General features: G+C 42.5%; 1 protein-coding gene across 2 annotated transcripts in view; it reads left to right on the top strand.

Annotated features, from left to right (window-relative positions):
- lrig1 (leucine rich repeats and immunoglobulin like domains 1) overlaps positions 1 to 15,719 on the top strand; it is a 174,833-nt gene that overhangs the window by 74,399 nt on the left and 84,715 nt on the right. For both annotated transcript variants that reach the window (XR_010002531.1, XM_008105404.3), the window contains exon 3: positions 1,807 to 1,881. Coding sequence is in view for 1 of the 2 variants with exons in the window: in XM_008105404.3 (XP_008103611.1) it covers positions 1,807 to 1,881 (75 nt within the window). In the remaining variant the exon portion in view is untranslated. The remainder of the gene's footprint in view (positions 1 to 1,806; positions 1,882 to 15,719) is intronic.

Here is a 15,719-nt window from a genome sequence, read left to right as displayed (position 1 = left end):
TATATAGAGTGGGGGTCCAAGTATAGCCTTGGGAGAACTACTCTTATTGGCCTCCCAAATGGTCAATGCTCTCTACATATTTTTTAGTTAAAGGACTTTAAGCTGAATAAACATTTAATATATATGTGTGTGTTTCTGAATGCTAAAGGTTGGCAAAACAATGTTGTACTGGAGTGGGAGCTACTAAAATGTGGAAATCCGACACAAAACATCACTTCCATTGATCTGAAATGGCAGTGACAATAGATAGCTGTGGCTTTCCAGAGCATTGCAGGAGCCTGAAATGCTGCAGTGCAGCCCTCTGGGCTCTGGAATGTTCCCAGGCTCATTTTGGACTCTTCCAGCCTATGGTACAGCTGAGCAGCAGCTGGTTTGGGGCAGGGAATGGAAAGCCTGTTACCCAGTAATTAATTCATTAAATGTAAGTCTTTCAAAAAACCAGTAGGAGGGAACAGATGTATGTTGTGAAATCCTGTGCATTCCTACTCAGAAGTAAGTCCTACAACATTTGCTTCTATCCTATATTCATGGGGCTTTTAAAAGGAGGTTGCGAGGATTATATAGCCAGTGATGAGTACTTCAAATGTGAAAGCTCTGATTTTTTGGATTCTAAAGCCAGTGTCTGAGATCAAATTGCATATGTACTGTAAGAAAGATAACTGTATATAACTCTACCAAATCTGTGCTTCTACAAACCAAGTGCATAGTCCCATCCCTGCTTTCATCTTTCTTCTTTCCATGATCCTTGTGAGCCCCTTCACTTCTCAAGAAAGCCTTGAGCAGCCGTGCTATTTTCTTACTATTAAAGGTATAACACTTGCGGAAATTAGACTATGGCTGCCATCTCTTTCACTAGCCCAAATGATCCTGGATCAAATCTTTAGTACAATAATAAAACCCAAGACTGAATTCTCTAAATAGAGATCCAATAGCATTTAGTTTTAAATGTATTTTGAATAATTCCAATACTTGTCAGTCACTTGTCGGTGCATTAGCTGTAAGTGCTGCTCTTACCAATTCCTGCTTAGCAATTAAGCACACCAGTGAGCTGCCTTCAGCTATACAACTTGTCCAAAATAAAAGAGAGCGGGGGAACGGGATGATGGCATGTGTAAGACTGGGTCAGGTGTTGTAGTGAGACCTCTCTGGAAGCTGAATGTGTGTCTGTAGTTTGGCCACTCTTGATGATGAGTTGGAGTTATTCTGCTGTGCCATAAATATGTGTTAGCAATAACTAAAGTAGGCATGGAATGTGCAGCTGCATTTCTGTTACAAGTGTTCCTGGCAGAGACTTGGCTGGAAAGTTGTAGAGATACAGGAAGTGCTGTACAGACATTGTTTTCCCAATTATCAGACTTCTAGGCAAGTCAGGTTGCTAATGGTGACAGGTAATGAGTAATTAATAATAATAATAATAATAATAATAATAATAATAATAATAATAGTAACAACTTTATTTATACCCTGCCACCATCTCCCAGAAGGACTCGGGGAGGCTTACAGAAGCACATACAAGTGCCATAACACATTAAAATAGAGATAAAATTACATCACATATTAAACAATGACAATATCAGTTAAGATAAAAACAGCACATTAAAAAAGTCCAATTTAAAAATCAATAAAATACAGTACAAACTGCTATAAAAACGAATAATACAGCATCCCAGCCGCAGCCCAAGAAGAGTGTCATTCTTCTAACAAAACAACAATGGTAGACTTGTCGAATTGCTATACCTGTTTTTTTTTATTTTAAAAGTTCATAATTTCTAAAAGGATTTCTGTTTTGTTTTTTGTTTCTTCCAGGAGACTGAATAACAATGAACTGACAGCTATTCCTTTTCTGGGAGCAGCTTCAGCCCACATAACTTCCCTGTACCTGTAAGTCTCAGTTTCATCATTCCTGCCAATATATTTCTCTTTTCAAAACCATGTGTGGTCTGCATGTGTGCTTCATATTGTGGCTTTGGTGCTGTCAACTGATATATTCAATCCCTCTAGGAAAACTTTAACTTTCTAAAAAGGATGACCTTCCCCCAGGATTTTTCATTGATGAGGTAGCTTAAATGGAAGGACCACTGCTTTCTAGTCAGTTCCTCAGAAAAAGCCTAAGGTTCTTAGGATTGAAATACACCTTTTAAAGTTAAGCCGGGTTTCTGTTTTTAAGAAGTAGGGAATTGTGCTAGACACCAAAATGGCCCTGGTGTAAGATTTCGGATGTACAGTAATACTATATAAAGGTGTCTGGGGTGAATTTTGGCCTTGCTTTCCTTGGTAAAGGGGATAATTTTATCTAGTGTCTTTATGATACATCTGGTTTCGGAAGCAATATCATCAGTCTTTTCAGCTGCTGATCCAGGAAGACAAATCTGTGCTGGCAGGATTCTTCTTTTAATAAGTAAAATAGTCAGTGTCTCAGGTCACCCCAGTTACCAAACAATGGTTTTAAATATCGAGAGCCATAGTGAGAGCTGTGTCTATGGGGGAAAAGTAGCTATTACTAAGTCTGGCTGTGCTGCTCAACTATCCCTGATTTTTCCCTTGGGGTAGCAGAACCATCAATATTGAAGACAGGAGAAGTTAAGACTGTAGTGCCATAGGAAGACAATATAATCATACCACCTCCTCAACAAGGCTATTTTAACAAATATGAAAAATTGGAACTTATAGTAACTCAGTACAAGCAGTCCCCAAATGGTGTTTGTTTTGCTGTCTGAGCCCCTGTTCAGAAGATTTCACCTCACTTTCTGTCCCTGAGATAATTGGATTTTGAACATTCTGAGTCTTTGTGAAAACAAGGATTGGTGATAAAGCTTCAGTTGAGGTACCCTTTCCCCATGATAACTCTTTCAGGGAGTGAATGTCCCTTCCTAGGGGTAAATGTCCCTCACCCTGTTGTCTCACCCCCATTTTTAACTATGAGTCATTTGTAAGTTGGATGTTTGTAACCCGAGGACTGCTTGTATCCACGTGCTTCTACAAGATCCATTGTGCTTCCTATGAATTCATAAAAACTGCTTGGGTGTTGGTACTGGCATCAGCCCTTTCTCATGGGTGCTACTGTCAGTGTTAAAATCAGGGACTTTTGTTAGTAGGAGGATGCTGGAGAATGTGCCTGTTAAGCAGCCAGAGCTTCAGTATTTCACTGCTGGTGAAGGGGTAATAAGGATGGAATCAGAGTTATCTATACTAAAGAGTTAAAACATTTGGATACTTGTCATGATTTCATCATCCAGAATTCTGACATTTGTCATTTTGTGAGGAATTTACACTCCTCTGCTAGAGAGTTTTAGTATGTGCCTCTCAGCAAACCCCCCCCCCCCCAACTACAAGACCACTGCTTTCTAGCAGAGAATTCTGAGAAGTTTACCAAATTACAATCATTGGATTCTATAGGGCCACAGCAGTTAGAGTGATCGTCAGTCTGAAGAGAGAATTAGGTGGTGGAATTTCAGATGGAGCATGCAAAGAACTGAGTGTACAGAAATATGTTATAGACGACACAGTATGATCTGTGTCAGCTAGGTTTGTTTGAAAGATATGTGCCCAGATTAACCTTTTCCTATGAAACTACAATAACACTGTGGATTGAGACTTGAACTAGGACCGGCTCTTCAGTTCTAAAAGTTAATATTCTTTTAGAAATCTTAAGAATAGACACTGAATGGTTCTGTATGTCTCACAGGCCATGACATCTTGGAATATGTCCTACTTTTCTTACAGGCAAACAAACCTTGGCCCAGTATTCACTAGTACCAGATGGAACCAGTCCTTCCACAATAATAAGAAAAGCTCTCACATGTTTACAGCAAAAGCAGAATCGCAGTCAAGCATCCCTTGAGATGTTCTTTCACATGGAGGGACTCAGACACATATCATGCCTCTCTTGCCAGGTTGAGCATATATTGCATTGAACATCCAAGTATCAAAAATAGTCCTTGAAAATTATGCCATGGAAGACACTACACAAGAAATTATTTCGAGAATGCACTTTAATGATGTAAGAAATCGGCTGCAAGTGCAGCAAGATTGCTACGAAAAGGAGTACCACTAATGGAAAGAGATGGAGCTCTTTATTTTTCCTATTTTAAGAAACATAGGATACATGTAGAATTTGAAAAGCTCAACAAATTTTATCAGAAAGATTGATTGGCCTCTGTGGTGTCATAGCTTTTTCTTTCAGAAGAAACACATCCATTATCAACTTTGGACCTCAGGAATGCATGTTTTTATGCAGATTGCCGCTGCCACCATCACTCTTTTTATGTTCCTGCAATTTAGTGTGCACTCTTAAGCTGTTATACACTAAAGTTCTTATGTTTAGATTGCTAAAGGCACGTTTCTATATTAATAAAGTATTTGAGCCATCTGTAACAATTCTGTTATTCTCAGGTGGATGGAGGAACTGCTGTTCCCCACAAAATTTTCATTGTGTTGGGTGGTCATTGACACCAAGAAAACCATATTGTAATTGAAACTTGCACTGCACTGTCTAAAGGGCCTGAGGGCTGGTTCACAAACTTGGCCAAGTTGTTCACCCAACATGCTGTGAAAAAGATTTCTGCATTTCTGCATGTTTCTTATTCCTGTGATTAATTACACAGACATATTTATTTCTCTCTATATAAATTTCTCCACAAAATAAAATTTCTGAAGCATTGTTGATGGTATCAGGCCTCGTTTGTTTTCGCGTTGTCATGCTCTGATTCTCTTACTAGGCTTAACTGTTGCTTTACTAATTGTGGGTTTATACATTTGTTTGTTTACAGTGCTAAGGTATTTTCTCTGAAACAAAATCAATCGGAAGGTGAAAGCGAACTCTGTTATTAAAAGAGAAAAGCTCTTAATATGATAATTGCATCATGGTGAGGTTGTCTATGTTGTGGTCTATCTCACTGCCCTCTCATTACTAGCTACTACTTTCAACTTTTGTCCTGGTAAATACTTTATTTGCTGGAATGTCGTGTCTTATTGCTTCCTGCAGTCTGGGCAGTTTTGAAGTGACCTTGATATGTTTAATTCCCTCCTCCTTCCTTCTACATGGAGTACATAAGTGAGCAAGACGAATTGGCTGCAATCCTATTTTTCCATTAAGATTGTGCTAAAATATGGAAAGCTGCAGAGCTCTGTCATTCAAGTCAGAAATTGGCAGCTGTGACCATTTCTCTTTTCCTGCCCAGCCCCCCTCTTCCTGATTCATATTTCAAAGAAAACAAAGACAAATCTGAAGGGTCTGTCATTTTTTAAAAGTGTTTTTCATCATTCATCCTTAATGCCACCATCAAAGGGTCAGTGCCACTATTCAGTCTTGCTTGTATTGCAGTTGCAGTGGAGTTGAAGTTATTAGTTATCTCATTTGTGCTCACAACTGTCTTAACCAATGGTTAAAGAAGAATATAGTTGATATATAGAGCTGGTACTGTGATTGCATGATGACCTAAACTACTTATACAAGACCCATTTTCCTCCGTAGTGGGCAAACAACTAGAGAGACAAATGTCTCCTGCTTTCAGATACTCAGGTTTGCACAGTTTAAAGTTCTGGTGTTTTCAGAGTGGGTCATGAATCTACTGTTTCCTTTAGAGCTGCAGTGATTTTATTGTCTACGTAAAATGGAGTGGCAACTTCGGTGGATTTAGGGACTAATTTCATCCTCAAGGCATGCCTTTGTCCTTACCCTTGCTTGAAAACAACAGAAGTCAAGAATTAAAGAGAAGCTTACTTCTGGTGTTAAACTGGTGTTTCAATATGTTTTAATATTTCTAAAGCAAAGATTTCATATTTTGATGTTGAAAAGAGATCAAATTCACAGAATCTTCTAGAAGTGTGATTCTTTCCATTTTGAAGAGGTTTTTTAATTCAATGGTGGTGTTTCTGTGCAAGGTAGATCTGCATGTTAACCTGGGGGGGGGGGCACAAAAAGAACTGAGCAGAGAGATATTAGGTGTGGTCTGTGAGTTGTGGGCTGGCCAGCTCTGGTTTGCATTGTGGTTTGGGCTTATTGCTCTTATAAAGAAAGATAATCATTTTGTTCAAGGGGAAACTTGAATACAACTTTCTGTCTTCTGGGAGCAATTTTTAATCACCATTTCTTATGTTTAGCCCTTGTGCTTGCTACTTATTAATATTATGGACATTTTATAAATGAAAACATAACATATAAACAAATTAAAACTCTTGGGAAAAAAACATATTTTTCATCTATCTGCACTCTGCTGCCCCAAATATGAGCAAACAAGAGTTTTTTTTTAAAATAGTTTTTATTAAGATTTTCAAAAAGACAAATACAACATAAAACATAAAACGAAGGGTTGAATAGGTGTTGGAGAATGGAGAGGTGGGTGCTAGGGAAGCATGGGATACAATAAAATTTAGTGAGTCTGGTTGTATGGGCGAGTACAACCAGGATAGAAAGAGTGCTGTACGCTACTATAAGAGACGTACCGGAGGGAAAAGAAAAAAGAAAAAAAAAAAAGGGAAGAGAAAATAGGAGGAGGATTAAAAACAGAAGGAACTTCCGCGACGCATCATAGAGGTTTGGATTTTGCTTAGTCCATCTTTTCTTACAGTCTTCATTCGTTTCTTCTGTTCCCTTACAAGTTCTTCTTTCCTCCATGTCTGTTATAGTATGCTTGGGGTGTTTAGTTATCTGTTTATTTATACCTATGTCTATATATTTATTTATAATTGATTTTTTTCTTAATTATTTTATTTTATTTTTAATTTTTTTTGTAATTTATCCTCTATTTATTTATTTTTGAGTTATGTGGAAATCTAGAATCCCATCAGGTTCGACTCGAGCTTTTCCCTTCCCTCTTTACATTTATTTTATTTTATATTATTTATTTATTTATTTAATTTGCGTCTCCTTTCTGTTTTATTCTTTTAATTCGTTTGTACTAATATATCTGTCCACCTGTTGCCACTTAGTTTCTGTTCTTGGAGTTCCTTTTTGTTTTGCTAACAAAAATGTTAGTCTATCCATATTTTTTATTTCGAGAACTTTTACTAACCATTCTGTTTTTGTGGGTAATTCCTTTTGTCGCCAGTGTCTGGCATACACTATTCTAGCCGCTGTGGTGAGGAAGATCATCAGTTTCTCGTCGTTTGACCCTGCTTGTAGTTTTATTTTTATAAATTTTGGAGATAAGTTTCCCGTCAGTAAATAATACTCTGTCCCATAAACTGTTTTTATCCATGAAGCCTATTGGTCCGTCTCTTTTGAAATATTCCCTGAGTTGGCCATATTTGTAACCAAGATACCTTGATTTTCCCTTCTAACAGTTCTTGATGTGATTTTAATATCCACTCTGGGCCCTGTTTCTTCAGTAAGTCTTCATATTTTGGCCAGCTATCCCACCCCATTAACCTTCTTTGCACTGCCTCTAGGGGAGAAATCCATTTTGGTGTCCTACTGTACATTCTTGTTTTGTATTTTTGCCATGTTTTTATTAGTGCCGACCTTATGGGATGGTTATAAATTTTTTTTTCTATTTTTGTTCTTTCGTACCATAAGTACGCGTGCCAACCTACCCGAAGGTCGAAACCCTCAATGTTTAGTATCTTTCTATTTCTGAGTTGAATCCAATCTTTTATCCATAGTAAATTACAAGCTTCGTAATAAATTTTGAGGTTCGGTGCTGCAAAGCCCCCTCTACTCCTATCGTCTGTTAAATTTTGCATTTTAATTCGTGGTTTCTTCCCCTGCCAAATATATTTACTTAAATCTTTATTCCAGTTTATAAAGTTTTTCTGATTTCGTAAGATTGGTAGACATTGGAATAGGTACAGCATTCTTGGAAGGATATTCATTTTGATGGTCGAAATCCTTCCCCAGAGTGAGATTTTTAAGTTCTTCCACCGATCTAAGTCCTTTTTGATCTCGTTCCACGTTTTTAGATAATTGTTTTGCAAAAGTTGAATGTTTTTTGATGTTAATATTATTCCTAAATATTTTAGTTTTGTGGAGAGCTGGATGCCTAATTGATTAGCTATTATTTCCTGCCTCCTCTTGGATACATTTTTTGCTAACACCTTAGTTTTATTCAGATTAATTTTTAGCCCCGCTAGTGCGCCAAATTGTTTAATGACTTCCATCCATTTTTCCCCTGTATTCATTGGATTTTCTACAAAACAGATAATATCATCTGCGTACGCTTTCACCTTATAGGTTATCCCTTGTATATTTGCTCCTTGTAATTCTTTATTGTCTCTTATATTAATTAACAAGATTTCCAATGTCATGATAAAGATTAGTGGGGATAAGGGGCATCCCTGCCGCGTTCCTTTTTCGATATTTAGTGGTTTGGTTTCTTGTCCATTAATTCTAATTTTGGCACTTTGATTTTGGTAGATGGCTTCTAGTGAATTTCGGAAATAGTGACCCATATCTAATTCTTGTGCTAAGAGTTTTAAAAAATCCCAATTGACCCTATCAAATGCTTTTTCTGCGTCAATCGCAATGAATAGTACCTCCCTTTGGATGTTTTTTTCGTAATAATCTAATAAATTAATTACCATCCTGACGTTGTCTTTGATTTGTCTGTTAGGCAGAAAACCCGTTTGATCTTGGTTAATCCAATTTGCTAGAAAAGTTTTTAATCTGTCAGCCATAATACTTGAAAAGATCTTATAGTCCACATTAAGTAATGAAATAGGTCTATAATTTTTAATGTCCTCTTGGTCAGTATTTTCCTTATGGATTACCGTTATTAAAGCTTCTTTCCAAGAGTCCGGCATACTTCCCCCTTCTCTTATCAAATTCATTATTTTTTGTAGGTGTGGAATCAATTCTTTTTCAAATGTCTTGTTGTCACGACCCAGGCTACAGAGCACCAATAACCATACGCAGAGGCCAGATTCTATCTAATATCTTTATTAAGGAAATATATAAGATTAATAAAAACAAATGTAAAAGTTAGTTCAGAAGCGGACCTTTCAGGAAAGGTCAAAATTAGTCCAAAAAAGCAATGTCCAATATGAAATATTATGGTCCAAAGTTGTAATCCAATAACCGAACACTCACTTTGCCAGGCAAAGTGAGGGGAATAGGCCAGGTCCTTTAGTCCATAACTTGAAATAACTTGATACTTGAAACAAGGCTTAAACGTGGAACAAGGTAGCTAGGAACAAGAACAAGGTCCGTGGAATAACTTGGTAAAATCCGTGGAACAAGGCAAGGATTGGTCCTGGGCAACAAGGCAAAGTCCGTAGGTAAACAAGGCTGGGAAGCAAGGCGAAGGCTGGAAAGCAGGGCAAGGCTTGAGCAGGAGCGAGGCTTGAATCGGAGCGCGCTGTCCAGACACAACTCGCTCCGTAGGCTGACGAATTGACTCCGCGAAGTTACTACGCGGGTAAAACACCTATATAGAGTCTAACTTTCCCACCGAAGCAGTTCTCTGGGAATCAGAAACGAAAGCTAAACTCTGAGACCAGATGTTAGACTCCTTAAAGATTCTCACGAGAAGCAGTCTTAATTGGCTACATTCTTAGCTGCAATTCTCGCACTCCTGCGCGAAGCTGATTCCAAACTTCTCTGTTGTTTACAAAACTCCCGGCGCAAGAACACGGGAGAAGTAGGCTCTGGGCTTGTTTGACATACTTCTGGGAGACAACTTTCTTGCAGGTGCAAGGTTCCCAGATCTGCCTGGGAAAGATCTGGCTGAGAGGAATCCAGTTCTGACTGGGAAGGTAAAAAACCCAAGTTTTCTTCTTCATCAGGAATTACAATGTCCTGAGCAGGACTACAAGGCCCATGGGTCATCACACTATCCCCCTCCTCAAGGCCCCTCCCAAACTGGGGCCCTCTCCCCGAGGCGCGAGGTCGCGGCTTGGCGGGATAGGTCTGATGAAAGCGGCGGGTTAGATCAGGAGCATGGACTGTGGAGGCGTCTTCCCAAGAGCGTTCCTCAGGGCCAAAACCCACCCAGTCAATGAGATATTGTAGGCGGCGGCGATGAAAGCGAGAATCCAAAATGTCCTCAACCTCGAACTCCTCCTCCCCATTCATCAAAACAGGAGGGGGGGCCGGTTGGTCTGTATCAGGACGCACACCATCCGCCGGAAGGAGCAGGGAACGGTGAAACACTGGGTGAATGCGCATTGAACGCGGAAGTTGGAGTTTGAAAGTCACGGGGTTTAATTGCGCCACCACTGGATAGGGGCCAATGAAACGGGCATCTAACTTCCGGCAAGGGCGGTGGGAGGGCAGAAAGCGAGTGGACAGAAAAACCCGATCTCCTACCTTGATTTCGGGGCCCGGCTGGCGGTGTTTGTCAGCGTGGCGTTTATAGTCCTCCTTGGCTTGGTCCAGTTGCTGGAGCAAAAGTTGTTGCACCGCTGTGAGTTCCTGCAGCCAATCCTCTGCTGCGGGAACTTCTGAAGTTTCAATGACAGGGGGAAAGAAACGTGGATGGAAGCCGTAGTTTGCAAAGAACGGCGTTTCTTTTGTAGAAGCTTGAACTCCATTGTTGTAGGCAAACTCTGACAGTGGTAACAGAGAAGCCCAATTGTCCTGTTGGTAGTTTACATAACAGCGAAGATACTGCTCTAAAGTGGCATTGGTGCGCTCCGTTTGTCCATCTGTTTGGGGATGATGAGCTGAAGATAAGCGAGAGTCTATGCCCAATAGTTTTTGTAGTGCCTTCCAAAAACGAGAGGTGAATTGAGATCCACGGTCTGTGACTAAACTCTTGGGCAATCCATGTAGTCTGAAAACATGTTGAAGGAATAGATCCGCAGTCTCTTTGGCCGTGGGGAGGCCTTCGCAGGGAATGAAATGGGCTAACTTGGTGAAAAGGTCCACCACCACTAAGATCGTGGTGAATCCACAGGAAGGTGGTAGGTCAGTGATGAAATCCGCAGAAATTATTTCCCATGGGCGAGATGGGGTAGGAAGGGGGTGTAAAAGCCCTGAGGGCTTCTCCCTTCTTATCTTGGAGCGCTGACATACTGGGCAGGTGTTGACATATTTTTCCACATCCTTGCGGATCTTGGGCCACCAAAAATCCCTTAGGATCAGATGCATGGTTTTAAATAGTCCGAAGTGTCCTGCTGGTTTGCAGTCATGACACAGACGAAGCGCTTTTTCCCTGCCCGGTCCGGGTGGGATATAAACATGATTTCTATAGCAAAGCAGCCCATCTTTAAGCGAAAAGGGAAAATGCAGACCTTGGCGAAGTTGGTCCTGCGCCCAGGCATCTGCTTGCTGACTAGCCCTGATTTCTTGAGCACAGATGGGTCCTGGAGTAGAGGAAGTTGAACCAATGGAAATGGATTTGGTGTTCCCCACTGTGAGCGTGGCAAAGTTCTCGGGTTGTAATAGTTGGGATTCAAAGGTCTCCTTACGTCCTGCAGCGTATTCCGGTTTACGTGACAGGGCGTCTGCTTGCTTGGTCTGGGCTGGGGTCACGTAATGAATCTGGAAGTTGAAACGTTCGAAGAATAAAGCCCAACGTTGCTGCCTCTGATTCAGTTTGCGGGCAGTTCTTAGATGTTCTAGATTACGATGGTCAGTGTGGACTTCAATGGGAAATTTGGCCCCTTCTAGCCAATGTCTCCAAGTTTCAAAGGCTGCCTTTATGGCCAGTAGTTCTTTTTCCCAAATGGTGTAATTCCTCTCTGGTGTGGTTAGTTGACGAGAGTAAAAGGCACAGGGATGGAGGTGATCTCCCACCGGTTGTAAGAGTACAGCCCCAATTGCCACATCAGAGGCGTCCGCTTGCACAACAAAAGGGGTTCCAGGATTTGGGTGCTGTAGAATTGGCTGGGACGTGAATAGTTTCTTTAGTTGCTGGAACCCTTTCTCTGCTTGATCAGTCCAGCGGAAAGGCTGTTTTCCACGGATGCAGCTAGTGATGGGGTCAGACCAGCGGGCAAAATCTGGAATGAACTTGCGGTAATAGTTCGCGAACCCCAAGAAACGCTGCACCTCTTTCTTGTTGGTTGGCGCCCGCCATTCCAATACTGCTGAAACCTTGGCTGGATCCATGGAAAGCCCTAGAGGCGAGATGCGGTAACCAAGGAAATCTACCTCTTGTAGATCAAAAGCGCATTTTTCCAGCTTGGCATAAAGTCCATGATCCCGCAATCGTTGTAACACCATTTTGACGTGGTTCTCATGTTCTGATTGTGATCTAGAAAACACCAAAAAATCGTCCAGGTAGATTATCAAGAACCTGTCTAGATAGTCCTGAAAAATGTCATTGACAAAATGCTGGAACGTTGCGGGAGCTCCGCATAATCCGAAATTCATAACTCGGGACTCGAATAATCCGAATTTGGTCTGGAAGGCGGTCTTCCACTCGTCCCCTTCTCTGATGCGAACTAAGTTGTAAGCCCCCCGAAGATCCAGTTTGGTGTAAACCTTGGCTCCTCGAAGCCGATCCAGTAGATCCGAGATTAAGGGCAGGGGATAGCTGTTCCGCTTGGTGATATTGTTCAATGCTCTGTAGTCCACCACCAAGCGTAGTTCCCCTGACTTCTTTTTCACAAACATCACTGGGGAGGCGGCTGGGGATTGAGAGGGTCTAATGAATCCCTTACGAAGGTTTGTCTCTATAAATTCCCTGAGAGCTTCTTGCTCTGGTTCAGTCAGAGAGTATAGATGCCCTCGCGGGATCGGGGCCCCCTCCACCAGGTCAATGGCACAGTCATAAGGTCTATGTGGGGGTAATTTCTCGGCTTCTTTTTCATTGAATACATCCCAATACTCGGAGTACTTCTTGGGCAGGGTGATGATGGGCTCGGTGTCTGTGGCATGGCAGACCTTGGCTACAAGGCAATGGTTTTGGCAGTACTGTGAAGCAAACTGCAGTTCTCTGTTGGACCAGGAGATGTTAGGGTCGTGGAGAGTCAGCCATGGAATTCCCAAAATCACAGGGAAATGGGGAACCTCGGTAACAAAGAAGGAAATCTCTTCCATATGTTCCCTTATCCACATCCTGGTGGGTTCCGACCACTGACTTACGGGGCCCGTCTTGAGGGGGCGGCCGTCTATGGCTTGCACCACACGGGCATTCTTGAAATCATGGTATTGTAATCCCAGAGAGTCGGCATACTCTCTATCAATGAAATTGTTGGTGGCTCCAGAGTCTATCATGGCGTGGATCATGACGGGTCCCCTTTTTGCTGACCATAAGGTGACCACGAGAAGGAACAGGACCCCAGTAGGCGGCTCTTGAATGGATTTTTTGACCGGGTTGGCGAGCCTCTCTACGCCCGGTCGTTGGCTTCCCCCGCCGGCTGTGTGCCAGTCGGCTCAGACGCCTTCGTCTCCATGGAGGACGCCGCCGCAAGACGGGCGGCAGGCTTCCCTTTGGCTGGGCACTCTCTGGCGAAGTGGCCCCCGTTCCCGCAGTACCAACAGAGGTTTAAGCGTTGACGACGGGCCTTCTCGGCGGCATCTAGTCTGGGACGCACGTTGCCCAACTGCATCGGCACCTCCTCGCTTCCTCTGGGGTATGGGGTTGGTGGTGGGGGTCTCCACACTGGACGTGGCTGAACGCTGGCGGGAGCGGGGGGTTTTGCCCCGGCTCTACCGCTCTGGCCTCGAACCCACTGTTTCCTGTTGGCAATCATGACTTCAGCCCGTAAACATTGATCAATGAGTTCCTCGAGGGTCTGGGGAGGATCCACCTTGGAGATTTCTTCCAGCATTTCAATGTTGAGACCCTCCCGGAATTGTCCTCTGAGGGCTACATCGTTCCAGCCGGTGTTGTGGGCCAGCACTCGGAACTCGGCTATATACTGAGACATAGGTCTGTCTCCTTGGAAAAGGCGACGGAGTTTGTGACCGGCTGCCTCCAAATTGTCCTCGATTCCCCAAGTCTCCTTGAGGTGGTCCAAGAAGTGTTGCGCTGATCTTAGGTGTGGAGAGGCTTGGTCGAACAGTGCCGTCGCCCAGTTGGCCGCTGGCCCGTCTAGAAGACTGTAGACCCACGCCACTTTGATGTCTTCTTGGGGAAACTCGGCAGCACGGGCCTCTAGATAAGCTTGACATTGGCGACGGAAAACATGAACCTTGGAAGCTTCTCCAGTAAACTTGGTTGGCAACGCCATGGCCGGGAGGCGGATTCCGCGCTCCCGCAAACCCTTTATTTCTCCATCCTGGGCGTTGAGTCTGTCGCGGATGCGATCCACTTCGTCCTTGCTGATGGTGTAGCTCAGTGGCTGCCCACCGGGCACGGTTCCGGTAGACATTCTGGCCGAGGTTAATTGGTGCTTAGGGTGGCGGAGTCAAACTGTCACGACCCAGGCTACAGAGCACCAATAACCATACGCAGAGGCCAGATTCTATCTAATATCTTTATTAAGGAAATATATAAGATTAATAAAAACAAATGTAAAAGTTAGTTCAGAAGCGGACCTTTCAGGAAAGGTCAAAATTAGTCCAAAAAAGCAATGTCCAATATGAAATATTATGGTCCAAAGTTGTAATCCAATAACCGAACACTCACTTTGCCAGGCAAAGTGAGGGGAATAGGCCAGGTCCTTTAGTCCATAACTTGAAATAACTTGATACTTGAAACAAGGCTTAAACGTGGAACAAGGTAGCTAGGAACAAGAACAAGGTCCGTGGAATAACTTGGTAAAATCCGTGGAACAAGGCAAGGATTGGTCCTGGGCAACAAGGCAAAGTCCGTAGGTAAACAAGGCTGGGAAGCAAGGCGAAGGCTGGAAAGCAGGGCAAGGCTTGAGCAGGAGCGAGGCTTGAATCGGAGCGCGCTGTCCAGACACAACTCGCTCCGTAGGCTGACGAATTGACTCCGCGAAGTTACTACGCGGGTAAAACACCTATATAGAGTCTAACTTTCCCACCGAAGCAGTTCTCTGGGAATCAGAAACGAAAGCTAAACTCTGAGACCAGATGTTAGACTCCTTAAAGATTCTCACGAGAAGCAGTCTTAATTGGCTACATTCTTAGCTGCAATTCTCGCACTCCTGCGCGAAGCTGATTCCAAACTTCTCTGTTGTTTACAAAACTCCCGGCGCAAGAACACGGGAGAAGTAGGCTCTGGGCTTGTTTGACATACTTCTGGGAGACAACTTTCTTGCAGGTGCAAGGTTCCCAGATCTGCCTGGGAAAGATCTGGCTGAGAGGAATCCAGTTCTGACTGGGAAGGTAAAAAACCCAAGTTTTCTTCTTCATCAGGAATTACAATGTCCTGAGCAGGACTACAAGGCCCATGGGTCATCACACTTGTAGTATATTGCGGATATACCATCTGGACCCGGTGATTTTGTCCCGTCTAATTTTTTAATAGCCTTTTGAATTTCCTCCCCTGATATTCCCTTGTTTAACCTTTCTCTGTCTTCCTCTTTAATCTTTTGTAGGTAGAGTTTACCCAAATATTTTGAGATGTTCTCTTTTTCCACCTCATCCTTCTCGTATAGTTTGCTGTAGAATTTAAGGAACTGATCTAGGATATCTTTCTCTGTCACGTAGATTTTACCCTCTAGTTTAATTTTATTTATATAGGTTGCCTCTTTCTTCCTTCTCAATTTCCTGGAGAGCCATCTCCCCGGTTTGTTTGCGTTCTCGAAATAGTTTTGTTTGAGAAATTTTAATTGATTGGCTCTTTGTTCTAACTCGAGGTATTCTCGTTTTTTTGATACAGTTTGAGATCCTTTAGTATTTTTTGGTTCTTGGGGTTAATTTTTAGCTCTTTTTCTAATTGTATGATTTTCCCTATTATCAAATTGGACTGGTCTTGTCTCTC

The sequence above is a fragment of the Anolis carolinensis genome, chromosome 2 (assembly GCF_035594765.1).
Source record: "Anolis carolinensis isolate JA03-04 chromosome 2, rAnoCar3.1.pri, whole genome shotgun sequence".
In the NCBI taxonomy this organism is placed as follows: domain Eukaryota; kingdom Metazoa; phylum Chordata; class Lepidosauria; order Squamata; family Dactyloidae; genus Anolis; species Anolis carolinensis.
This window is presented reverse-complemented; position numbering and strand designations above follow the sequence as displayed.